Genomic DNA, 27,653 nt, shown 5'->3' with positions numbered 1-27,653 from the left:
CTTTCCTTTTGGCTGTCTTGGCAGAGTATTGTTTTCTGTTCTTTCACTTCTCTACATAATACAGTACTTTTATGTTTTTGTAGCATACTTGTTTCTAGGCTTCATCACCTATCTAAAGATGGAGTATACTTTTTTGTTCCCTCCTCTTCACACAAACCTCCAGCCCTCTTCAGAGTTCCCTTAAGTATTTCTGGGAGTCCTTGAGTGGGATGTAACATGTATTCAGGAACAGAAATGAATTCCTATATCCTCCTTGGGAATTCCGTCCCCTTCAAGCCACCCCAGTATGGTGCCTTATCACTGCCGCTGCTGCTGAATTCTCTGTGAGGGATGGAAGTCGTGCCAGGAATGCTGTCTTTAGTGCTTTCAAAGCTGCCAGTCTTCAGGGTACCCAGGAGGTACAGGGCTGAGTTAAGAGAGTCCTCTGTCACCCGCTCCCCCCCTCCACACACATAACCTCTGGGTCTCTGTAGTCCCAAAGAAGCAGAGTTTGTGCTTACAGTTTCACAATCTCTTGAAAAGGTTTCTTATCTTTTAAATCTACTCTTTTAGTCCTTCTGGGCTCAAAACCAGTTCAGAGAGCTAGATGGAAAAAGACACCATGTCATTTCTTCCATTATTCTTATTTCATCTCACTCTCCTACTTACCCCCTCAGCTTCCTTTAGGTTCCTGCTGAAATTTCCATCATCTGTGAACTAAAAGGCAGAATACCATATATGTGGAGAGGGGCCACTGGCTCACTAATTCTTTATTGTTATTATTTTTATTTTTAAAAAATATATCTTTATTCATTTCAGAGAGAGAGTTGAAACATGAGTGGTGAGAGAGTCATTGATTGGCTGCCTCTTGCATGTCCCCCACTGGGGATTGAGCCTGCAACCCGGGCATGTGCCCCGACCAGGAATCGAACTGTGATCTCCTGGATCCTAGGTCGACGCTCAACCGCTGAGCCATCCCTGGCCAGGCTCACTAATTCTTATAGTTGCTGAATTCTTAATCTTAGTTGGGATCAGCTCAGCCAACCTGTTACTTTTTTTTTTAAATGATTTTTAAATATGTATACCTATTTATCTGCTACGGAATTCAGAAGATACAGAAATATGTCTTGTGAAGTTTCCTAGTACCACCATCCCTCAGTTAACCAAGTTCTCCTCCCTGAGGGAATCATTATTACCAGCTTCTGTATCCCTCCAGAAATACTTTATGTGTGTATAAACAAATCTATATATAGTTATTTATGTATTTTTCCCTACTTTCCTCCTCCTTCCTCCTCCCCTCACAACTGATACATGCTCTGCTCTTCCTTGTTCTTTTCACTGCAAGTCTGTTTCATATTAGCAAATAAGGAATTTCCTTATTTTTGTGGCTGCATTGTATGGTTAGATTATACCATAACTTATTTGTCTAGTCCCCTTAATGGTGGACATTTAGATTGTTTCTAATATTTTCCTCTTTAAAATGCTGCTGCAAACAATAAGATTGAACGAAAGTTATTTTGCTTGTGTATATCTATAGAGTAAATCCCCAGAACTGAAGTTGCTAGGTTAAATGTTATATAATTTGGAAACCGCTACATTTTCAGTTACTAAATTCTGAGAAAGTTTTGTTTGTTTTGTTTTGTTTTTGATGTCTAGTGTATATTCTAGACTCTTTTCAGCAAATAAACTAGCTTTATCACCACCTCATTTTATTTGTTGATTGCTCAGGCAGTGCCCAGCTACATGAATAAGTGGGCCAGGTGTAAGGGGGGAAATATATTTAGTTTTTGTTTTCACAAAGACTTAAGTATAAAGAATTATTTCTCCATCATGGAACAAACCACAGTATAAGCTCAGTGATAAATAGCAGTTGATAGTGTCTAGAGATGGTAGGGACTGTGGTGAACTAGAGGGCACATACCTCTCATATAAAGGGGGAAGTACAGTTCATTTCCATCCAATTGCTGGCACATGAGGGATTACAGACTCAGCCGGTGGAGAGATGCAATTTTTAAAATAAAAACAAAAGCCTTCACATTTATATTTAGTCTCCTGACTTTTAAATACCTTGTAGACCAAGCAAAATACATCCATGAGATTGATCCAACTCCCTAACCCTTTAATTTATACTCTCTGCTATTGTACATGCAGAGGCAGCTCAGCTCCTTGGTCTATTACTTTAGCTCTGACTTCCACATATTCTAGTTCTTCATTATCTGCTATCAGCTAGATATTGACTCTTGATGTCCCATTGATTCTTAAATATTTAGTTCTGCATATCATCATTGTTCATCTTCTTAAATATTTCTTTGGAATTTCCTTCACCTTGATGTTTTCCAGTAAGAATGTATAGAATGATGAGATTCTAATATCACATTTCTATTCATTTAGTTACCATATGCTATGCCTCCAACAAGCATTTTGTGTTTTAGAGATGTAGACTCTTAGAAGTTTAGCAGCCAGGCACTGAAAATACTGATACTCATGTTTCTATACTCGTGTTCCATGAACTCTACCAGGATTCTTTCTAGATTTTGGTCACTGTTTGAAGGGTCAAGGGGAACGCAATCATAGATATTATAAGTATTAATATAAAGCTCAGCAAGGAAGGTTTTTCTGTCTGAATTCATTCATAGCATTCTTTGAATATGGTTTTTTTCTATGAGGTATTGGAAAATGAATTAAAGCTTGAGCCAAAGTCTCCAAACATTGGATTACTGTTCCCATTAGATCAAAAACTCTTACCTGCTAGATTTCTACTACTGCATATTTCTTTATTCCATTTTTCCCCCCCAGAATTTCTCACTGGGTATGCAGTTGTCAGTATCACCTCTTCCTTCTCCCATGTCAGAGACTTGCATTGCCCCCACTCCAATCCACACAGCTTTTGGGAGATGAAAATAATTCCTTCAAGATGGCTAGAAACTACTGCCTTAGAGGCTTTTTCTCAAATAGTCACAGTCATTTATTCATAATTAGAGTAATTAAAAGGTTAGTTAGTTAAAAAACTGAATTTTGGGAAAGAAACTTGGGACAATGAGTGCTTGCAGTTAACTGGGTGTTGGGGGTGGGGAGCAAGCCTTGTCCAAGCAGTTCTTGGCTGAGAGCTATCTGCTTAACTCTGGATTTCTGCATCCTCATGAAACTACTTTCTCATCATAGTTTAGTCTTCCAAATAAACTCCCCTACTGTCATCAGAGAAATGCATGGAATGGTCTTTCTCCATTGCTCATGGGAGTGGGGTATCCCTCTGCCCACTGGGTGCTGGGGCTGCAGGTCCTTACGATATCTCAAGAAAAAGAATTTTCCGAGACTTGCATGGGAGGATAAGTAACTTTCATTTGTGTGGAGTTACTATCCCTCAGTTTGCAAAGTCTCATTTCCCTTAATGCAGACCTGGGAGATGTGCGGCCGGGGATTCAGCAGAGTTAGAAGCTAAGCCAGTGTCCAGAGTTTTCCTTCCATGGTGCAGCTGGGTCCGGTTTAGCATAAAGGTAATTGCAGTCCATTAGTCCATTGTGTGTGGGGTCCACATGGCTGTGAGCCATGTGAACAAATGCAAGTGCAAGCCTGGAGCGTGAACCCAGAGGCAAGAGAGCAAACTTCTTAGTTTAGGAGCTTAAGTATCTCAGATCTTCCCACACTTGCAGTTGCCATGCCTACTCTGGCCAGTGACCTGTTCCCAGTTGTGACTGACAGACAGGTACCTTCCCTATTTCTTTCAGAGTTTACTGGGCATGTGTCAAAACTGCCCCTGTCCAGTCCCTTCCCCCATTGATCTTCAGGGAATGGTGTTGGGGAGTGTTAGACTGCGGCTTTGTGGTAGAGTTGCACAAATGGCATGCCTATAAAAATTGGCCTGCCTTTTGTTCCTTTTTAGTTATTAATAAACTAGGTTAATTACAATGATATCATTGCTAGAAAGCAAATATTCTCAATCCCAACCATTACATTCCAGTCTTTTTGAAAGATTGGTGATTCAAACTTACAAAAGAGCAAGGAAGCCTGGGCGGGTGTCTCTCAGTGGTTGAGCATCGACCTAGAATCCAGGCAATCTGGGTTTGATTCCCGGTCAGGGCACATGCCCTGGTTGTGGGCTGGATCCCCAGTCGGGGGTGTGCAGGAGGTCATTGATGTTTCTATCTCTTTCTCTCCCTCTCCGTCCCTCTCTCTGAAATCAATAAAGATATATTAAAAACAAAAACAAAAGAGCAAGGGAGCTAGACATTTCTGGGTGCCCACTTTAGGAGGCTTTTTTACTTTATCTTATTTAGTCCTCATAGTGATCCCTTGAGGTAGATATTGTCTACTGTTGGCAGAGGCGGAAACCAGGGCTTAGCAAGATTAAGACATTTGTATAAGATGAAACTGCTAACAAGTGGTAGAACCTGATTTTTCAAGCACAAAGCAGTCTTGCTTCAAGTCCCTTATTTGTATTATTCAGTCCTACTCCCAGCTTTGCATTTTAGAAAGATTGTTTGGTTAACTATGCGTAACATGAGTAAGAATGGAGGTAGGGAAGGCAGTTGGAAACCATGGCTTTGTACAGTGGCAGAAAGAGGTCTTATGCAAGATAGAGGTCACACAGAAAAGAACCTACCAGGAGTGTAATTGGCACTTGATTTGTATATACTTGCATTTTGTTTTAGTTCAACATATAAAAAGTGCAATTTTCTAGCTATAAATTTCACTTTAAAGTGAAAACTTATTATATGTTGAAGTTATCAGTATTTGAGGATGTGGCATAAAGTATAAACTCAGAATCTTGAGACTGAATCACTCTGCCTTTGATAGGGATCGTCTTTAACCTGAATGAGCTTGATAGGTATTTTTAAATCTTTACTTTTATTTATATATTAACTCATATAAAAGAAGTAACAAAGAGCCTGGAGTATAGATTTAGCATTTTTTTCTCATGCTGGTTAGACAGTATATTTAAAAAAATTGAAACTGACTTGAGTCTAGAAATTATTCCAAAGGTGGAAAAAATCTTGCTACCTATAATTAGATATAAATCTATAGTACAGAGGATGCTTTTGATAGCTAGTTGTATTTGGTAGCATACAATAAGCAATTTAAAATATTAACACTGTGCATTTGTATGGTGCATTATACTTTATAATTGTGATTATAGTCTGAGAACTCATGAGCTTGTCAGGAGATATCTGACAAAAATAATTTAGAATAAGGGATCTGTAATATATGGAGACTTCAGCAGATAAAATTGAGGTAAGCCATTATGATTCTGGAGTACAATACATGATCTTGCTGGGAATGGGCAGGTCATGGGAGATATAAAGGAACAAAAGAAATAGAAAAAATGTGATGGTTATCTGCACCCCCAGGTTTTAAAGACAGGCATGTGAGAAAGCTGTGTGTTCCCTAACTCAGGTTGGGAGAGCTCAGGAGAGCCTTTTCTCATGACTTAAGATACTTTTGTCTGTTCAGTCAGGCAGTGCAAAATGTGAGGCCCTAAAATGACTGTAGTAGACTAGGGAATGTGGAAAATAAAAGAAACTATTGTTGTCCTTGGGATGCTTACAGTATTATGAGTATTGGGGTAAAGCATAGGTTGGCTCCCTGGAATTTGTATTCAACTTTTAGTTGTAGAACATTATCTGATTGGCTGCCTCCTGATTTTGAATTATATATTAGCATATCCTCCTGGGATACGGGAGGTAAAACACTTCTCCACTTCTCTTTCAGTGGAGAGCATATGGATTCCCTCATCTTCTGCCTTCTAATCCTCCTTTCAGCACTCACCTTCTAGTAATTGACAAGGCGATGCTTCAAAGCTAGTCTTAAGAGTAGTTGATAATGCTCTCTGAAGTACAACTTAATGGATGCTGGGAATGTCCAAAAATAACATCTCTACTAACCTGCTGATATCATAAATTCTACCATTAGCAGTTCATGCTGTTTCCTGTTAAATTGGGTCATTGCAAGTAAGGCCCTTGATTTAATCCCTGTCTAGCTAAGATAATATTTAGTATTTGTTAGTAGAAATTTTCAGCTGTAGGTTCCTCTCTGATCTGGTCCTTCCCAGTAGCCCTCACTTCTCTGATTTCATGTTCTAATATGTTACCCTTTGCTCATGCAACTCTAGCTACATTGTTCTCGGTGCTATTCTTCCAACATGATAGACAATTTCTGCTTCAAGGTCTTGATCTTGAATACTCTTTCCCCTGTCTCTACATGGCTTGCCTCCTAACTTTATTCATGTCTTTACTCTGATTTATCTCTCACTGAGGCTTTCTCTGAGCACCTTATGTAAAATTGTAACCCCACCACCCACAGTCTCTAAATTCTTTCTCAGCTTTATTTTGTTTCTATTGTACCTGTCATGATCACAAGAATATAAGCTTTATGTGAACAGGGGCTTTGTTTTGTCATTGCTGTATTTGCCAGGACTTAGCATGTAACAGGCACTCAATGAATATTTGTTGAAAGCATAAATGAAAACATACAAGATCGTGCAGGATTGAGGCATAAAAAGAAATGCCTATAGAGAAAATGGATACCTAAAAATTATCTCATTGTATAGTTTTCCTTAAAATGGTATATGTTAAATTTTATTTCTCCCCCTGCAGGAAATAACTTGCCTAGATTCAGCTATGGATAGCTTCTGTCTGTACATTTATAACTTTTCTGAACTTTTAACAAAACCTTTAAATGACATGTATTAGTAGACCCTAAGTTTTTGAATGACTAACTGCAATTTTTGCTTTTATTCATAGGTGAATTAGTATAAGCACTAACCTGGGAGTCAGGGTTTCTGGCTCCTATTATCAGATTTTTTTTTCATCTTATAAAGCTGAGGTGATTGGAAAACATTGTTAACATTAATTCTAGCTTAATGTAAGATTTTATGATTCACTTTAGTCTAGCTTAATGAAATCTCATACTCTAATTCTAAAATTATTTCATTTATTATGCATTGGGAAACTTCTGGAATAGGGGGAATGCAAAATGAGGAGGAAGTTATTGGCTGTTCCAGAAGTGCAGAAGCACAAGTTTTGTTCTGGAAATTGCTTATTTTAGTGTATTATATACTTTGCCTGCAAAAGAGAGTAGAGGCTTCAAAAGCCACACGAATGAGCACTAGATCAGGGCATCTGGATTGGTTCTGAGTCTATTTTTACACCAGAATATTCTAGATGTATGCCAATAGGAATAGTTTTTGTGTGTGTGTGTTTTAGTCCAAGGAATAGTTCCTTTTTTGAATGACAGTCCCACAGACTTTTTTTTTTAAAGTTTTTTGTTCTGTTTTGTTATCCTCACCTGAGGATATCTTTTCTGTTGAATTTTAGAGAGTGGAAGGGAGTGAGGGGGAGGGCAGAGAGAGACAGAAATATTAATGTGAGAGAGACACTTCGATTGGTTGCCTCCCCCAACACTCCCCGATTGGGCTGGGGATGGAACCTGGAACCCGGTACATGCCCTTGACTGGGAATTGAACTCCCTTGACTCTTCAGTGCGAGGGCCGATGCCCTAGCCACTGAGCTACACTAGCCAGGGCAGTCACAGACTTTTAAAATTATTTTTAATAATGATAGGAGATTGCTATTCAAATTTTAAGTTTTCCTGTTGTAGTGAACTCTGGAAAACTGTCATAGGTTAAGCAACATGGAGTTGTTGAACTCATGAATTCTCAGTCTAGTAATTTTAGCTGCCTGAGGGGCATCAAAAGTCCTAATAGAGTTTGGCTCCAAGGGCTCTGTGATGTAGATTGTAAACCAATGACAGGATATCTCCTTGGTCTTGGGAACACTCATATTACTTACCCAACTATCAAGTACAAAATTCTTTTTTCTTTTTTTTTTTTTTAATCCTTAGAACTTGCACAACATTTAGCTTATAGGAGATTCTTAATAAATGCTTATCAATTGTCTTAGAAAATGTTCCAATTGCATTATTTTAAAATTTAGTAGCATAGAATCTTTTGGTGTTAATTTTTAGTATCAGGACCCTAAAGATTACCTTAGTTGAATGAGACTTGAATATAGGCATTTTATTTCTTCACTAAACAAAGATTTATTTACTGCTTACATTGTTGCTAGCATATTGGTAGGAGCTGGAACTGCAATTGATAAGAAACAATCCCTGCTCTTAAGAAGCTCACATTCTAGGATAGAGACAGATTTGTGTATGAATTATCATATAGTACAGCAAATATATTTATTGTACTCTACTAGCAGAGAGTTTGTAGAGGGAGGGTTGCTGTCTTACTAGTATGAGTCACTGAGGCTGGTAGAAATGAAAGGGGGAAGAAGGCATTTCATTTCTAAAGGGCTAAGAGAAGTCCTTGTTTGGGGCAAGTACTTATAATGTAAGATGAATAGAGGTTAGAGAGACTAGTTTGGTAATATTTATGAGTGGCTTTCACCAATGACTCTTACATAAATTTCCTTGAAGTAGACATATCTTAAGTGCTATCAAATTTACTTTCAGTTATGAACAACTAATTACAGTTATTTAGGTTGGAATGTTGGTATGGGAAAAAATAGGAGTTATTTTGGGTGGTGTTATGCTCAAAATTGTATTTATGCCTAAACATTGTATTTACACAAGAGATATGGCATTGCGTTATTAGAGTTCTTTCTTGTTCTCTAAATTTGCATTACCCAAGTAGAATTACCTCAGGAGCTATTTAAAAATATATTTGGACTTCCATCTCCAGTTATTTGGATTCAGTAGGTCCAGAGTTGGATAGGGATTCTGTGCTTTTAGAAGACATCCATATGTCCATGCCTCTGGTTCTATTTTGTTAGTCTGTTTTGTTCATTAGATTCCACATATAGGTGAGATCATATGGTACTTGTCTTTCTCTGACTGGCTTGTTTCATTTAACATAATCTCTAAGTCCATTCATGCTGTCTCAAAGGGTAACAGTTCCTTCTTTTTAACGGCCGCATAGTATTCCATGTTGAAATGTACCACAGCTTTTTTACCCATTCATCTACTGATGGTCACTTGGGCTGTTGCCAGATCTTGGTTGGCTATTGTAAATAAAATAACAGTGCTTTGGACATAGAGGTGCATATATTCTTTCTGATTGGTGTTTCGAGATTCTTAAGATATATTCCCAGAGAGATCTCAGGCGAGGGGTGTGGGGGAGACTGGATAAATGAAGGTGAAGAGATTAGCCAAAGATTATATATGCATAGCCCATGGACAGACAGTAGTGTGGTGAAGGCCAAAAGGGGGGTGTGGGAGCTGGGTGGAGATGGGCAAAGGGAGGGGAGAATGAGGGACATCAGTAATAGTGTCAACCAGAAATCCTTGTGATTCTGAGGCACAGTACGGTACAGTTTGGGAACAACTATCCTGAGCTGGCCTGGAGAGAAAGTGCTGCTTGCTATAATATATTTGAACTGTAATTCAGTAAGAATGGAGTAGGGTCATGTGTAATTTAACAGTAAACAGCCCCATGGGAATAGAACACCCTGAGACTTTAACAGGGAATGCTAAATACTGTAGTATAAACAGTGTGCTAATGGTTGTTGTCATGTACATTTGAGGCCACCTATAGAGATCGAGATTGTGGCTCAGCCTCAGCCCTAAGGGTAAGCCTTCCCTAACATTTCACAACATAGTTCAATAAAGTTTACCAGTGACCTGCTATTAATAGGGAAATGTATATTTTTATTTTCAGGTCATGTAATTATTTTAGAATGGAAAAAAATAAGGAACATACTGAGGAAACATCAAAAATCACTACATATCTTAAAATAGTCAAAACCTAGAATTCCTGTATTAGACTATAATAGTAAATTCTGGAGAGCATGTGGCAGTCAGTCATGTGGCTCTTCTGATTAATTGCGTTTATTGATAAAGCTTCAAGATCATCTAGTAGTGAAATATAGTCGTCTAGAGACTCCTTTCCAGAAGCTGTAAAGTATGTTAATGTTCCACCCTTTTCTAGCTATTCATGAGTTAGTTCAACAAATACATTTTCCAGATACTACGTTAGGAATACTTTCCAGATACTATGGTACTGATCATAGACAATGACACAGGTTAGAGACACATAAAATAAACATATAATATGTCAAATAGTAATGTTTGCTTAGAAGAAAAAGCAAAAATGAAACTATTTTGCTCGCTCCTCTCCCTGCTCCCCCCCCCCCCCAAAAAAGTGGGTTTAGGGAAGGGTAGCCTGGGAAAGGAAAGCCAGGTTCAGTTACATCTTAGATGTTTCATCACTGCTTCTTCAATTAATATGCGAAAGACTTTTTTATCTGCAAGTTTAATACACACAAAAATGACTTGGTGGTGGGAGAAAATAATATAATTTTAGGTCCAAGACAGGAGAACTAATAGTTCCCTGTTTCCTGCTCTGGTTAGGCACTCTGGAGGAGTCTTGTGTTGAATTTGGGGTGTGACATTTTAAGAAAAGAAAAGAATGACAAATGAAACCATGTCAAACTAGAATCAGGACTGGGAATATTTAGCATGGAAACTCTCTGCAAAGGTTATGCAGATATTAAAAGGCTGCCTTGTGGGAGAGAAAAGAAGAAATTTAGTCTTTATTGATTCAGCCAGATGAGTGGGTTGAAGTTACAAGAAACAGTTTTAGAATCATAAAAGGAAGATCTTTATCAATAAAACTCTCCATTAAACTTCCCTGTCACTGGAAATGTAGGGAAAGCTATATGAGTATCCATAGATTTAGAAATTTAACAAGTAGTATATGTAATAACTCTTTTGGGATACAAATCTTCATGATATGTGACATCCTTACCTTTAATCATGAATCATAATGAGTAAAACTTAATGCAAGCATTATTAGATACTTTTTAAAAAGCATCCGATATTTTAGAAGTATGTCTGTTGCTCAGTTTGTTGCACAGTACCTGTCACAATTAGACATTTGCTCCAGAGAATGAAAATAAATAGTATACCTAATCTTGTATTTTGAAGAAAGGTGAAGCCTAACATAAGTACTTCAGCTACAGCTACAGTTCTAATAAGAAAAAGAAGTTCATTAGCTGATTGACCTTGGGCAAGTAGTGTCTTGTCTTAATTACCTACCTCAGGGGATTGTGAGATTAAATGAATTTGTATGTCTAAAGCAGTTACCCAGTGAATGTCTGGCCCAGAGAAATATTCATTAAATAGTGTTACTGGCTGTTATTTATCGTTTTAAACTTCCTACAGGCATTATTTGAGAGATTAGTATTTTAATCTGAGTTTTAAATTCCAAATATTGGTTGTTTTGTTTTCTTTACATGTCACCAACCGTTCTTTACCATAAGCTTTTACTCTGTGTCCTCTCAGATCACAGCTAAATGTGTTAAGGCCCCATTTATCTGGCATTGTTCAAGGGAAAGAAAAAATGTTTGACATAATTGAAAACAACTTCTGGTTAACTTTCTAAACTGTAAACTTTTAACTATTTCAAGTTTTAAAAACAAATGTATCACATATTTTCCTGCCTTTTTGAAACAAAAGTCCTTAACATGACTCTTTTTTATGTGTCAGTGTTATGTATATGTACAGGTTGGGGCAAAAGTAGGTTTACAGTTGTTCATATGGAAAATATTACAATAACTAATAAATAATACAAGAATAAACTCTCTGTTTCACATACTCACAACTGTAAGCCTACTTTTGCCCCACCCTGTATTTATAATTAAATAATTGTTGTCATTTACTTTTTACTTTTCAGGCAGCTGTCATTTTTTCCTTTGGTAAAGCCTTTTTATACATTCCCAACCACTTTCTAAATTTTTATGTCTAATGTACCGTGGATTTGGAAACCAGCTATTAAAGCTTTCTAATAATTTTATGTTTAGAATGATAAGATGTGTGGAATTTGCTTGGAAATATCCAGGGGAACAAGAAAGCAGGGAGGGGATTTATTAATTATTCAGGCTGGATAATGGGTACATATGTGTTTATTACTCTGTTCTTTCTGCCTTTGTACATGTTTGTAAATTTTCATAATAAAGAGTTTCTAAAAACCACATTAAAATTTTATGTTAGATATATGCAGGTCTGTTTGTATTTCTTTTCTTTGTAAGGATTCACAGGAAGCTTAATAGTATATCTCTTTAGACAGAAGGACTCAGAGGTAAGGGGTAGGAATGTTCACTTTTTATTTGTTATGGTGGAGTTTTATGAATTTTTTTAACCCCCATATATTATGTTTGTTTATATATTTGTGTGTATTTTTTTTAATGTGTGTCTTGTCCGGAAGAAGGTTCACTTCCCCATCTGTAACTGGAAGTACTAATAGTATCTAACTCATGGGATCATGAGTCTTGCATACCTGTATTTTAACAGGTATTTGTTTTATTTTGTTTTATTTTATTTTATTTTAAATAGATATTTCAGATGGATAACACTGGGTTCTGTGTGAGGAGCTAAAAGTGAAAGAGACTCTGTAATAGCTGTTCCAACTTTCTGAGAATTCCTTTTGGAATCCAAATCTGGGTTTACAGATCTCACTAATTGGTGTTTGCACTGATGGCTTGCTTGCTGAGCTAACTCTTCACTCTCTTATGCTTTACTTTTTTCCTAAAGCCTTACACTCCTTGTTTCTATATCTTTATTCTTTGAGTTAAATATTCTGCCCTTTCTGTGTTTACCATTATTGAGTGAAACAGATAAATGCTCAACTGCACAATGTAAATTCAATTGTAAATCATCACTGACATACTGGATTCACAATTAAGCATTTCCCGAAGGTGGGAGTATAAATTGGTGCCTCTTTAGGAGGCAATTTGATAAAATCTATCGTAATTTAAAATGTATATACTCTCTGTCATAACAATTCCTTTGCTGGGAATTTATCCCAAAGTTATACTCACGTGTACAAAGATGTATGAAGAACTTGTGGCTGGTGTCTGGGTGGAAGAGAAAAATAGATTTCGGAGTGGGAGGCAGACACATTTTATTGTATGTCTTTTGAAATTCACCTTTTCTTTTACCTTATACAGTTAAGTATGTTTAATGTTAAAGAGAAAAACTAGGGTAAAAAGAACCTTCTTACCACCTGTGGGCAACACAGCATTTACAGGTTCTTATTCCCAATGAATTTTCTGTGTTATTTTTTTCTTCAAGGGTTAACAGTGCTGATAGTAGGCTGCTTCATTGCTCAAGCTGACTTTGTGTAGGATTTTGACAACCCTAAACTAATAATTTGATAACTGTCTCCATTTCCGATAGTAGGAACTTTTATAATTTCATTTAATAAATGTATGGACTTACCCATTTAATAGATGCATTCATCCTTTCTTTTCAAAACAAAACGTTTTTATTTATTTATTTATTTTTTTAGAGAGAGAGGAAAAGAGAGAGGGAAAGAGAAAGAGAGAGAGAGAGAGAGAGACAGAAAGAGAAACATCAATGTGAGAATAAAACATCATTCGGCTGCTTCCTGCACTTTCCCTACTGGGGATTGAACCTGAAACCCGGGCATGTGCCCTCATTCAGAATTCAACCAGCAACCGTTCCGTACCCTGGATGACGCCCAGCCAACTGAGCTACAGCAGCCAGAGCACATTTATCCTTTCTTACCTATATCTCTCATATATACTCACCCTTCACCCCAACTTCATTACTTTTTGGACACCCGTTTTCTCTCCATGCTCATATATTTAGATATGTATTTATGTATGTGTATGTATATATTTAGAGATAGGTATATCTGGTGTCCCAAAAACATGTATACATATTTTAACAGCTGATAGCTCAATTTTGAAAAAGAAATGTATTTTAATAAATGCTGCCTTTATAATTATTCAAAGTGTGTGTATACATTTTTGGGGACACCCTATATGTTGCCAGATTGCTTTTCAAAAGAATGTCATAATTAACATTTAGATCAGTGAAATACAGCAGTGCCCTATTGAGATATTATCAGTCTTCTTAATTTTTGCTGAAGTGATATGTATTTCATTGTTAAACTAATTGCTGTTTCACTGATTTTAAGTAAGTTTCACTGTTTTTACAAACTTGACAACTTGGATCTGCTATTTCTCTATATGTCAAATATATTTTTTCTGATTTAATTGCTTAATTGATTTATAGTTTTTTCTATAATAGGAAATTTTAAACTTCTTATGTCTATATTTTAAAGTTTCTGCTCCTTAAGAATGTTGAGAAGACATGTCATCTAAATTTTGTTATAGAATGTATTGCTGTTACTTTTTACACTTGTTTTTATTCTACTTGGGGTTTATTTTTTATGTATAATGTAGGATAAAAATCTAATTTTTTTTTTTACTAGATAATACCTAGTTTTGTGATGATCATTTTAGAAAATAAATTATCTTTTTCTGCTGAAATAAAATTTTACCTTTGACTTGTACATTTTCTCATATGCGCTGGAATATACAGGGTGGGTCAAAAGTAGGCTTACAGTTGTTCATATGGAAAATAATAGAATAATTAATAAATAATAAAACAAGAATAAACTGTGTTTTGTGTACTCACAACTGTAAACCTACTTCTGCCCCACCCTGTATATTGAAGTTAGTTATTCTGTTCCACTCATCTGTGTCTGTCTTCCTATGTAAGTGTCATATTGATTTGAATATATTTCAGTATCCAGTAAGTAAAGTCTCCACTTTACTCCTTTTCAATTTTCTTGGTGCTTCTTTGACTTTCTCCTTTATAGCTTTAAGATCTTATATTAAAATTTTTAAAATCTATTGGGCTTATTTCTCAATGCAGTTATTTGTACATATGGGGAAAAGCTACCAGGAATGAAATATTTTCCCCATTGTTTTTTAGGTGTTTCCTGCTAAACTAGGGGAAATTTTTATTAATTTTAAGTGTATGATATTACACCTCTCAATTTATGTTTTTAATTTTAGTTTTCTTTTACTAGAATTGTTTCAGTTTTCTAGGTGAAATAATTAGCAAAAGGTATTTTTTCTCTTTCATTACAGTATTTATGTTTACTATAATCGTCAAGTCAGTGTTGAATTATAAACTGCTTAGTGGGCTTCCTGCTCTAGTTTCTAATTTTGTTCATTTGATTTATTGAATGAGTAATAACATTTATATGGTTAAAATCATTTTAAAAGTTTCCTGTGAATAGTCTCCTTCCTATCCTGCCCTTATCTGTCCATTTTACACTGTTTTCAGCATAACCACTCTTGTTGGATCCCTTCCATAGATCATCAGATTTCCATATAGAAGCAAGTTCTTGATATAGATATATACATAACATACATATTACTATAAACACATATATTTATCGTGTGTGCATACAATCATAATTTTATTTGAAATAGTCCTAGTGTTTTTCTGTTCAGGGTACTTGGCTATTGTTCTTTTTTTCCAAAAATGTTTAATTTTTTTTTTCTATTATTTTCCATAGAGCTTTTATTGAAAATGGTCTCTGAATTTTACCAAATGCCTTTTTAGCACCTGATATTAATCATATGATTTTTTTCTCTTTACTATGTTGGTATATTGGCTTATGTTGAACCACTCTTCCATTTCTGCAATAAATTATGGTAGTCTGTTACTGTATTTTTGATACGTGGCTGGACTTTATTGTCTAATTTGATTTTTTTTTTCACTTAGAATTTTTACATTTAAGTGAAACTGGTGTATGGTATGTTTCATGTACTACCTTTCTGAGATTTGGTATTATTTTGACTTCATAGAATAAATTGGAGCATTTTCTGTATTTTTCTATGATTCAATATTATTTGAATTATGTTTTTTTAAAGATTAAGAATCTGCTGAGAACCCAGCTGGTCTTAATGTATTTTTGTATAGTAGTTTTTTAATTACCTTTAATTTATGGTATTTGGTTCTACTTTATTTTGTAAACATGTGCCATAATGTCCTTTAACTGTTCTTTCTCTCTGGAATTTTTCTTCCAGTGATTCTCATCTTCCTTCACACCTTGGTTTGGTGCAAGTCTTACTCTAATCTTCAGATAACAGCTGAGATCTCACTCTGAGAAGTTTTCCCAGTTCTCTGTAACCTAAATTAATTTCTAAATTGTTACTCTCATAAACTTTATATTTTTAGTCTATTCATGTTATACCTTTTATTAGAGGGGTGTGTGTGTCTACTTTTTATTTGATCTTTCCCCATAGTGTAATAAGCTCCTACACTGCTGGGATCATATCTTACTCATTACCTTGTGCCAATGTAAGGGTAGGTAGCTACTTACCTACCCATACTGTTTTAACTGAATTTGAGCAGGACTGAAAAATGTGTATTGACCAGTAATCAGTTTTGTGGCTTAGTGTTGCTGTTTTGTCTAGGAAATCAGTAGATTTCTTTGTCCTTTGTATCTACTTTTTTAGGACAGGTATTTCTTAAGTCAGCAAGAAAATTAAGTACAACAGGAACTTCATTAAAGCTACAATTTAAGATACACAAATGTGAACGGTTTCTAACTTTATCCTGTATATTTCACATATATCATTAGTCACCGTTAGACACTTTGATCTTGCTTAATGTAATTCAGTGCTGAATGTGTATTTTAATGTCAGAGTTTTTGGCATCAACATTTTTAACTTTCATCTAATTTATAATCTTAACTTGGAGTTAATGGAAATATTTGCCTCTGTAGATTGTGGTGTGAAACTGCTAATAAGTTTAGTCAGTAATACATGATCTTTAGCTCCTAAACCATGAATAGATTTCATTTTTTGTTAAGATCTATGTCTGAATTGAAAGGGGTCACAATGTCTGAATGGAGAATAAAGTAGTAGAATGCTAAGCAGAAATGGAAAGTACTAGACTCAATTCCTCCATTATTAACTTGTGCTGTGTTCAGTAATCTAAATGGAATGTAGGTATTCATCATTTTTAAAATTGGTGGTAATAACCCCTGCTACTCGATAGTTTGTGAAGTATTTCATCACCACCATTTTGAAAATGTTTTAACTTTTTGTAGCTTATTGAAATAGTTGTCTGTTATCCCTGTTTGATTGTTGGGGAAATTGAAACTTAAAGATATTAAGTCATTGAACATTTGGCTAGCAGTAAAATAAGTAATATTCTTGGAACAAGACACCAGAATTTACCACACAGTTAAAACTTTTAGCTGCAATCATGCTGTGGTGTTTTTTGTTTATAGGATTCTACGTAAATGCACTGATGTTATTATCAAAGAATTATCTCAAATGTGACTACAGTGCATGCGTGCGTGTGTGTGTGTGTGTAAAGCTCTTTCTAGGGTGATGTCTGATAACAGATTAAAACATTCAAGGGTCTGATTTTCATTACTTTTCCCAAGTGAATAATTTTGAAAGCTATCACTAGTATTTTTCTGTTTTTGAAATTGTACTTCAAGCCAGTGTTTCATTTCAAAATTACAAAATAATTTTAAAGACGTGATTAAGCTGATGTTAAATGTTAATATCCTTGAGTTATATAATTAAAATTTGTGTTCATTATTTGATTAACAAATATTTCTGGATTTTTTTGTCTTTGTTCTACAGAATGGTAAATAACGTTGATCATCTCTAGAAAGGATATTGATTCACCTCATGTAAAGTATGCTCAGTTCCTTCCCAGTGGTGTAAGTATCTAGTCTTTCTCAGTTGTTTTTAAGAAAGTTAAATCATTATGATTATGATTAAAAAATGATAGCAGACATTTGTAGAGTGGGAAGAATTTCATAATGTGGTAATTTCTTTGATGAATTTTCAAATCTATCAACTTTCTCTTTCACCATTTCTGTTTTCAACTTTGAAGTCTGGCATTAATTTTTCATTGAACATGAAATTATGTATTACTTTAAACTGCTTAATAGCCTAGAAACATGTGAAATTGATGTTTAGCCATTTGAGAGAGCTAGTGTTAGATTCCTTGTGACAAGCAGGATACTGGAAGCATCTTAATACTGCCTTTTATGTGCGAACTCCTAGCACCTTAGCCATTTTTCTTTATCTACTGAGGATAATACTGTAGTTAAGCCTGTTAGCTAATGTAGTTACTAGCCTTTCTTTGGAGTCAGGCAAAAAATACAAATTGAGATAGTGGTATTATGTTGAGAGGGTTTTTTGTGTGCTAGGATATGAACTGTAACCACTAGTTCATATTAAATAGGCCTCTGAATAAAAGTATTCCGGGAATTTCAGATATTAGAGAAGATAAAGTATCTATTAGCTCATTAAGTGCATCTTTAGAGTCTAATGCAGAGTGCCTTTAGCATAAGTATTTTCTAAAATTTGGTGCAGTCTCTGTTTCAATTAAATTCCTTCCGTTTTGGTTGACAGTTCTGTAATCCAGTAAGTAGACATTAAGATAGGTTTTCCTTATCATTTAGGTTTTTTATTCAAGTTTTTCCCCCTCTGTCATATATTGAAAAGTCTCTGGAATAGGCCCAGAAGAAGTGAATTGCAGCCTGAGTTTATGCTAAGTAGCTGTGTCCTTGGCAAGTGGGAAGGCACTGCATGGCTTTGGGCTGTGGTTCCCCTCACCCCTCATTTTTTATTTTTTTAACAATTTACTTTAAATGACTATTCTTTTTTAAAAAATATATCTTTATTGATTTCAGAGAGAGGGAGAGAGAAAGATAGAAACATCACTGATGAGAGAATCATTGATCAGCTGCCTCGTGCACACCCTAGACTGGGGAGGGAGCCCACAACCCGGGCATGTGCCCTGACTGGGAATCGAACCTCAATTTCCTGGATCCTAGGCCGATGCTCAACCACTGAGCCACACCTGGCCGGGCTAAATATCGTCATTAGAATGTAAGCATCATGAGACCAGGAAATTTTTTCCTTGTTTCTTGTTGCATCCTCTGTGTCTCATACAGGGTCTGACATAGGAAGTACCTAGTAAATCTTAGCTGAATTAATTATTTGTTTCTATATGGTTTCCAGTTCTCTGATTCCACACTTAATTTATATCTTCCCCTCTGTAAACTTGTGTGTTTTTACTTGGATTTTTCCCCCAAAACATGCATAAGGTGACTACAAAGAAATCTCTATCTTAGTGGTGATTTAGAAGTAACTATTAAAGTGTGATTGACACATTAGAGTATAATCCTGTTTTTCTCCAAGTCTTTTTATTATGAAAAGAACATTCTTATATCTACTGTCATAGCCTCTGTTCTTATGCTTTTATCAGTTCTCGTATTGATTTGAATTATGGAATCATTTTACCAAACTTTCAAGCTCAGTCCCTAGTAAATCTTCATTTCTTACTTATTCTCTCACTTCTTGGCATTTTCTTACTTTGCCACTCCTTTGATGGTAATATTAATTGTGAAAGAGGGTAATGTGCTATAAATAGTAAAAAGGACCTGAATACATCTTTAGTCGATGAATATTGTGATTGACTCTAGAATGTGTTAAATCATCATGCAGTAAATTCTGTGTAATCAAAACAAAACTAACTTATGGCTAGGCCATTTTTTACCTAGTCATTCTAGATTAAAAAAAAATAAAGACAGCAGAATCAAGCTGAAGAAAATGCTGTGTATCCAATAAAATCCCAGTAAGTGTTGATGCTTTACAAGTAAGAAAATAATGTCATTTTTATGCATATGATTTCAAGGTGAATTATTTGTGAATACTTTAACTTTTTTTCCTCTACATGTGTGTAGAATTTAGTTTAAGAAAGTGTGTTCTGGACCTCATGCCTTATCCAAGAAGGTTTTATGTACATATACAAGTAAGGATAAAATTTATTGTAGAACAGATTTAGTATTATGGTCTGATTAGATCTGAGCCATAATTCCTGAATTTAATTGTTTCTTCTATGCTTTAAACATTGTCTATGTTATTGCAGTGTTGAAATTCTTCTCACATTTTCAATTATTGTTGGCCTGAGTTTGCATTCAGATTAGTAATTTAAAGTGGAAAATGTTTCTCATCCTATGAACAGTCCTTGTGCTACATACGAAAATTACTTCAGTTCACATATGTTATCTTTTTCTGTTATGAAAGAATTGCTGGTGTCATGGACTTAGATGACCTTTGTAGGTCATTTACTGCCATAATTGCATGATTATGTGCTGAAACTAGGTAAATTATGAGAAATAAAATTTGGAAATTACAGAATGTGTGTCTGTTTATAATAATGCACTTCGGAATATTATTCTCAATATCCAAGAAAGCTTCTAATCTTGGCATTTTCTCAGTAAAACATTATACCTCCAGCGTCATATATATGATTTGATCTGCTTGTTATGCCATTATCATTCTACTTGATAGTGATCATACATTCCATTCTAGCAATTTTAGATCTTTTTACTTCAGATGTATCTTTTAGTATCAGAGGCCTCTCTTGGTGCAAGGCACAGACATCTAATTTAAACAAGGTGAATCATAAAGGGAAATTTATTCTCTTACATAATAATACAGCAAGAAGAGCAGGAATGTAGCAGGGGCTTAGGAATTACTAGAATAAGAGATGAACACTGCTTTCTCCTTTCCTCTGTATTTCTTTTCTTGGCTGCTTTAGTCTCCTACAAACTGACTTCTTCCACATGGTGAGGAATGTACCAGATTAGCATCTTCCTGCAACTGTACGTAGTTATAGTGACTGTCTACTAGTCTACCCTGAATATTTTGAAGAGAGCAAGGCTGTGTGCCCACTCCATTGGCCAGGAAGTAGAGTATTATGAGTAGCAGCCCCAAGAACATGTAGTTGGAAACAATGAGGTATTCTAGGCAGACAAAATTAATAGGTCCTTTCTTTTATCTTCTTTTGTGACTTTTGGAATAGAAGTGTATCCCACCATCAATCGATCTGAAATGATATTAAATATTACATTGTTTCAGATACTGTAGAATCTTTAGTTCTAATTCCCGCTTTCAGATGAATACTTTTTAGTTACAGATTAAATTCGTATAATTTTAGTTTCATGCTAATATAAAGTGCTGCTCGATACAGAGAGATATACAAATTACTATCTGTTCTGACATAAATAGGATGGGAAAATATTGTGGAGCATAAAAATTTTTTCTCCTCACATCTTCTGAATTCTTCTAGCTGGGCTTATAATTAAATTAAGAGACAGATTAATAGGACAAAATGTTCAAAGTTTATTATACACATGTACATTCGTGGTATCATAATGAGATCCTAAGAATCATTCAGCAGTTGAGGTTTATATGCCATTTTGGATAAAGGAGGAAAGGGGGACATGGGTCTGGGGATTTCTAAGGGCAATAGGCAATTCATAGGTAGCCAAGAAAGAGTGGAACACATGGCAAACAAAGTCCTGCTAGGCAACCCCAAAACAATGGGACTAAGGGGCGAATCCGGCAGAACAGGCCTTTGCATGCATCTTTCCTGTCTACCATATATAATTCATGTTAGGCTAAGGTGAAAATTCTAGAGTGAGTATGTTAAGGTTTACTTCCTGAAGCAGGACTTCTCTCTGACTTTCCTTAGGCAGGAAAGGGGGAGGGTCGAAGGTTCTTGCTGAGTCTTTGTTTCTTCGTAACCACCTTAAAATCAGTATCTCAAAAGGTACATTTTGAGGTGGCAAAACTTTGATCCCCTTCAGTATTATGATTGGTGGGGTTTTTTTGGTATATATAAAATAGTTCTTGAAAGTAAGGGCAGGTCACCTTATGAAGTATTTTGAAAGCATGAAGACTGAAGTTAGCAATGGACAAGCCTTCATTTTTAAGGGAAAAGAGTAATTTATAGATACCTCATTTTACCAAATTAATAAATTAAGGGGTAAATTATTTGGATTGCTAGAGGGATTTGGCAGCTACTTTTTAAAATAACTAGGATTAAGGATCAATAAATAGCATTCCCCCTTTATCCACAAGGATATGGTCCAAGTTCCCCAGTGGATGCCTGAAACTATGGGTAGTACTAAACTACGGATAATACATATATATACACTCTTTTTTCCTATATATACATACCTATGAAAAAGATTAATTTATAAATTAGGTATAATAAGAGATTAGCACCAAAGCAAATAAAGTAAAACACTTGTAACAATATAGTGAAAGTTATGTGAATGTAGTCTCTCTTAGTGGATTAGCACAAATTTCTTTTACTTTCAGTTTCATGGATAGATTGGTTGTTACTCTAGATCGTAGCAACCTCAGCATACAATCTTTTTTCCTATTAAGTTGACAACCACCTTTTCACTTCAAGGAAGCACTTTACAGCTTTTTTGATATCTCCCAAGTGTCAGCATCACTACTCGAGCTTTGGGGCCATTAGTAAGTAAAATAAGTGTTAACTGAATACAAGCACTGCAGTACCTGACAGTCCATCTGATAATTAAGATGGATACTAAGTGACTAATAAGTAGGTAGCCTATAAGTGTGGAGATGCTGGACAAAGGGATGATTCACATCCCAGGCAGGATGGGGCAGGATTGTGCAATATTTCATCATGCTACTCATGACGCATAGGTTAAAACTTAGGAATTGTTTGTTTATGGTATTTTTCATTTAATATTTGAGGCATTGGTTGACCATGGGTAACTGAAACAGCAGAAGGCAAAACCATGGGTAAAGGAGGACTACTGTACTCCTAAGCACTTGATAGAGCAGACAAATAGAATCTAAAGTGTTCAGTGTCTCTTATAAGCCATTAGGAAAATGTTAATAGTTTTTTCACGAAACTTTAAGTATAATGTATCTAATGAAAAATGCACAGGTCGGTAGTGTACAGCTTGGTGAATGTTCACAGTGAATGTACCTGTGTAATGTAACTAGCATAGAACACAGAACATTTTAATAACAAATCATTTGTGTTAAGCAAGGTGTACTGTTCTTTTGAAATTGGTCAGAAGAAAAAGTAAATTAGTTACTCTGGTTGAAAGTTTTCTTCCTCAACCAGGTAGGTGATGGTATATTATAGGGATGATATATTAAGTTAAGAAAATTAGTAGAATACAATTATAATAGCCAAAGCATTTAGAATAGCTAATAATTGGAAATTGTCCAAATGTCTAAAGTAGAGTGGACTCAACAATAAAAGGGAACAAACTATTGATGCATACAACATTATATGTAAATCTCAAAAACTTTATGCTCAGTGAAAGTAGCCTTACATGAAGGAGTACATAGAAATTCCATTTATATGATTTTCTAGAACAGACCAAACTAATTGATGGTGGTGGTGGGGAAATTTGACCAGTGGTTGCCACTGAAGGAAAGGGACATGGAAGAAAAATGAGGGAACTTCCTGGGGTGATGGGAATATGCTATATCTCCATAGGGATTTGAATTTCACATGTACCTACTTCTCAAGACTCATAGAAAGGTAAACACAGATTTGTGTGTTTTCTTTTATGTACAGTCAACCTCAAAAGAAAAAACACCTGAACAAACCGAACTCTAGTCAATGATATGCATGCGGAAATATTTATGGGGAAGCGTACAGATGTCTAGAACTGATTTTGAAATGCATCAAAAAATAAGACGAATAGTGGGATGGATGCATAAGGAAATGGATAGATATATGATAAAGTGTTAATGGTAAAATCTAAGTGGTTAGTATATGGGTTCACTGTAAATATATTTCAACTTGTCTGTATATTTACAATTTTTTATTATAAAATAGTTGGAGGAAAAAACTTAGGTCATCGAGAAAAATAATTATGAAAATAAGGACTTTTATGATAGATAGTTGGTCAGAAATGAGTTTTGAAGAAAGCAGAAGATAATGTGTATAGATATAAGGCAGATACTGTGGCCTTGAAATGTGTTCTTTTGGATCCACAAAATGTGTATGTTTTTATTTTTAATGAGCCTGTCTCTAAAATTAGAGTGGTTTCACATAAAAATTCTAGATTTCTGCCTGCTTATTTTAAAAAGTATTTGAAAGACAAAATAACCAGTGGAATAAAATAGAGAATCTAAAGGTTAGATACAGTTTATGTGGAAATATTGTATATGAAAAAGGTGGTATTTCAGATCACAAGAAAAGAGCCATATTACTCAATAAAGCATATTGATACAACCAGCTATCCTTTTGGGGAAATACAGCTCAAATCTTTTCACATCATTAAGTAAATATAAATTCTAGATGAAACAAAGAGTTTAAATATAAAAAACTATTACTAGAACCCCTAGTCTATTAGTAGAGTGGTTTTCTCTAAGTGGTTTTAACTGAAGACTTATATCCCAAATCACATGATTCCAGTAAGTCCTACCTATATTGGAAAGCAGACCAATGTATGACTTTGGAGTCAGTAAGATCTATGTTTAAGTCTTTTTTCTGCTGCTTAATCAGAATTTTACAAGGTACAAAACCACTCAGTCAGTCAGTATAAAATTGAAGAAAATCTATCACAGAAGGTTGTTGTGAGGATTAGGTGAGATTGCATTATATGAAACTTTTGTCCAATGCCTTCTTAGATGTAAATGTTTAATTAATTAGAAAATTTTTAAAAAAATATATATTGATTTCAAAGAGAGGAAGGAAGAGGGCGGGAGAGAGACAGGAACATCATTGATGAAGATGTCCTTGATCAGCTGCCTCCTGCACGTCCCCAACTACATACATTTTTAATATAAAGGGTTGAAGAAACATCTCCAGTAACTTAGGAGAACTGGCCCAGAGTACATGTTTACCTGGGAGAAAATGTCTTGACATTTATTTCCATCAGCAAACATTTAGTTGAGAGCCTATGTATACTATTTGGCACTAGAACTATATAAATACAAGAAATCACCACTTAAAAAATGTTAAATAGGAAAGTTGGGTTTTTTAATGATATACAACAACTCCCTTAAACTTGTAACAGTCACGTGCCAACTATGGAGATACATTCTGAGAAATTTGTTGTTAGGCGATTCCATTGTTATATGAACATTGTAGAGTGCACTTACACAAACCTAGATGGTATAGCCTACTACACGCCTAGGCTTTATGGTATAGCCTGTACTCCTAGGTTATAAGTCTGTACAGCATGTTACTGTACAAAACAGCACAAGAGAAAATGTTGCAGTCGAGAGACATGGTAAACTTGAGATGTATGAGGCTGCTGCTATGATAATACTGCATACTGTTTTACAGTAAACATTTTTGTACGTAGAAAGAGTATGCTCTAAAATGATGATAACTATCACCACAAACACAGGAGTAATGCATTGCTTCATGACAGTAATGCATAGCTTCATTACTAAGCCTATTACTAAGTGAGGGGTGAAATGGTGCTTAGTAAGTCTTTTTGTGTACCTCTTTTTTCTATTTAAATATTTTTGCTGGTTATTAGTATTTGCTTGGGTTTAGCTTATCAAATTGTTTGCAATAAATGAAGTTTTAGAGTCCTTAGGTCTGTTTTGTTGATACTTAGTTAAACAAGATAATATAAAGTATTTTTTCAGCAAATTTCTATTAATACTGTAATGTAGAATAATAAATTTGAGATGGAAAAACCACCTATGAATAATTTCATAGCCTGGATTTAATAGTGTATTTACGTAATCTGTTGTTTAGGTATTACTGCCATAAGTGAAATTTTGGGTCATTATAATAGTAACGTCCTAAACACTTTACATGAAGAAGCCCAGCATCTTCTGCTGGGCATTCTCTATAGTGATATGTTTTTTGATGGATATTGTAAATAAAGGAACTATTTCTTATTTATTTTTAATTTTTATTTTTTTAGTTTGTTGGAAACCATGTCTCACTATACAGATGAACCCAGATTTACCATAGAACAAATAGATCTCCTTCAGCGCCTTCGGCGTACTGGAATGACTAAACATGAAATCCTCCATGCCTTGGAAACTTTGGACCGTCTTGATCAAGAGCATAGTGACAAGTTTGGAAGGAGGTCCAGCTATGGAGGAAGTTCATATGGGAATAGTACCAACAATGTTCCAGCATCTTCCTCTACAGCTACAGCTTCCACACAGACCCAGCATTCGGGAATGTCCCCATCACCTAGCAACAGTTATGATACCTCCCCACAGCCTTGCACTACCAATCAGAATGGGAGGGAGAATAACGAGAGATTGTCCACATCCAATGGAAAGATGTCACCAACTCGCTACCATGCAAACAGCATGGGTCAGAGGTCATACAGTTTTGAAGCCTCAGAAGAGGACCTAGATGTAGATGATAAAGTGGAGGAATTAATGAGGTTGGTTCCTTTGCTTATTCAGAGTCCCCAAAATGTCTGTGTTCTTAGATTGTTTTTGAGTAATAAACTGTATTTCAGCTACTTACTTATAAGAACTGTGATTTCCCCCTGCCCACTTTGGAGATGAAAGAAAAATTCAAATTTTATGTTTTTAATTCAAATTTTCTCTTTTCCACTTCAACCCTTTCACTTTGCTGCTTAATAAGCCTTTTCCATTCTGTTTATCAAAGCAAAGGTTAGCCTTGTCTTTATGGCTGTAATTGCTAATATCTGAATTTTCAGCATTGCTAACAGGCACATTCTATTCCTTAATTTATTGTAAGTACTTTTTCTAAGAGATAAGGTGATTTTATCATGATAAATGTAGTTTCAATTATTCCCTCCAACATACCAATCAAGAAAATAATTTTAAGCACCTCTTGTATAAAAAGTTGTGTTCTTAGGAAGAAAAAGATGGTTTCTATGCCTAAGAAGCTAAAGTTCTAGTTTTAGCAATAGTTGCCACATGTATATGTTTAGTGTTATCTTTTATTAAGCACTTAGGGTTTAAATACTTGAGAAAAGAAGTAGTTCACTTTCAACAGAGGCAGTTAGGGATGGCTTCACACTGGACCTGGGACACTTTGAGGACAGCAACCATGTGTTTTCAATTGTTGTGTCTCTGGGATCTGAACTGTCCTTGTCACGTGGTAAGGGCATAACATGTTAAGTGAATGGATGAATTTGAGCTAAACCTTAAAAGTTAGCCTCTCTTTTGAAATATACTAACCTTAAAGTTAAGGGAATAATAAAAGGTAGAATAGGCAAGATGTGTTTTGTCTTAAAAGGACTGTAGGTGAGTTCAACTTTGGTAATAGGAGTAGTATATTTGGCAGTACAGGTTTTGGAAGATTTGGATTCCATACAAATATGGCTAATTTGGTTGGAGTTAAGGCATTTTTATAGATATTTAGGAATAGAGATGATAAAAGCATTGTTTTAAGTAGATTATTGCTACAGGCATACCTCCTCATTTTATTGCACTTAGCAGATACTGTATTTTCATCAACATCCAGGCAGGACCTTCCACCAGCAAAAAGATTATGAGTGACCGAAGGCTCAGATGATGGTTAGCATATTTTAGCAGTAAAGCATTTTTATTTTATTTATTTATTTTATTTTTTAAGGGTTCTTTTTTTAAAAAAAAAATATCTTTATTGATTTCAGAGAGAGGAAGGGAGAGGGAGAGAAAGAGGGAGAGGGAGATAGAAACATCAATGATGAGTCGGTCATTGGGGATCGAGCCCGCAAGCTGGGTATGCGCCCTGACCGGGAATCAAACTGCAATCTCCTGGATCCTAGGCCGATGCTCAGCTGCTGAGCCACGCCCGGCCGGCCAGTAAAGCATTTTTAAATTAAGGTATGTACACTTAATAGACTGCAGTATAGTGTAAACTTAACTTTTATGTGTACTGGGAAACCAAAACATTCATTTTATTGCGATATTTGCTTCGTTGTGGTGGTCAGGAACTGAACCCACAATATCTCTGAGGTATGCCTGTACTGCAGATAGAATAGTACAGTACATAATGAAAGAAGCTCTACAGGACTTTGTCAGAAATAAAATTAAAGCCTGTAATTGTGAGTTACAGTTCTCCCTAAAGATTTTAAGACCTGAAGATAG

At 35.3% G+C, this 27,653-nt stretch overlaps 1 protein-coding gene across 7 annotated transcripts in view; it reads left to right on the top strand.

Moving 5' to 3' along the window:
• Window positions 1-27,653, top strand: part of HMBOX1 (homeobox containing 1) — a 149,445-nt gene that overhangs the window by 45,698 nt on the left and 76,094 nt on the right. For 6 of the 7 annotated variants that reach the window (XM_016213850.2, XM_016213849.2, XM_016213848.2 and 3 more), the window contains exons 2-3: window positions 17,403-17,482; window positions 25,514-25,990. In XM_016213850.2, coding sequence (XP_016069336.1) covers window positions 17,460-17,482; window positions 25,514-25,990 — 500 coding nt within the window. In that variant the 5' untranslated portion in view covers window positions 17,403-17,459. Of the gene's footprint in view, window positions 1-17,402; window positions 17,483-18,505; window positions 19,411-25,513; window positions 25,991-27,653 lie in introns of those variants that run through there. The other variant, XM_016213851.2, reaches the window with a different exon arrangement.

The sequence above is a fragment of the Miniopterus natalensis genome, chromosome 4 (genome assembly GCF_054644295.1).
Source record: "Miniopterus natalensis isolate mMinNat1 chromosome 4, mMinNat1.hap1, whole genome shotgun sequence".
NCBI lineage: Eukaryota > Metazoa > Chordata > Mammalia > Chiroptera > Miniopteridae > Miniopterus > Miniopterus natalensis.
The sequence above is the reverse complement of the archived record's forward strand: the minus strand, read 5'-3'. Positions and strand labels throughout refer to the sequence as shown.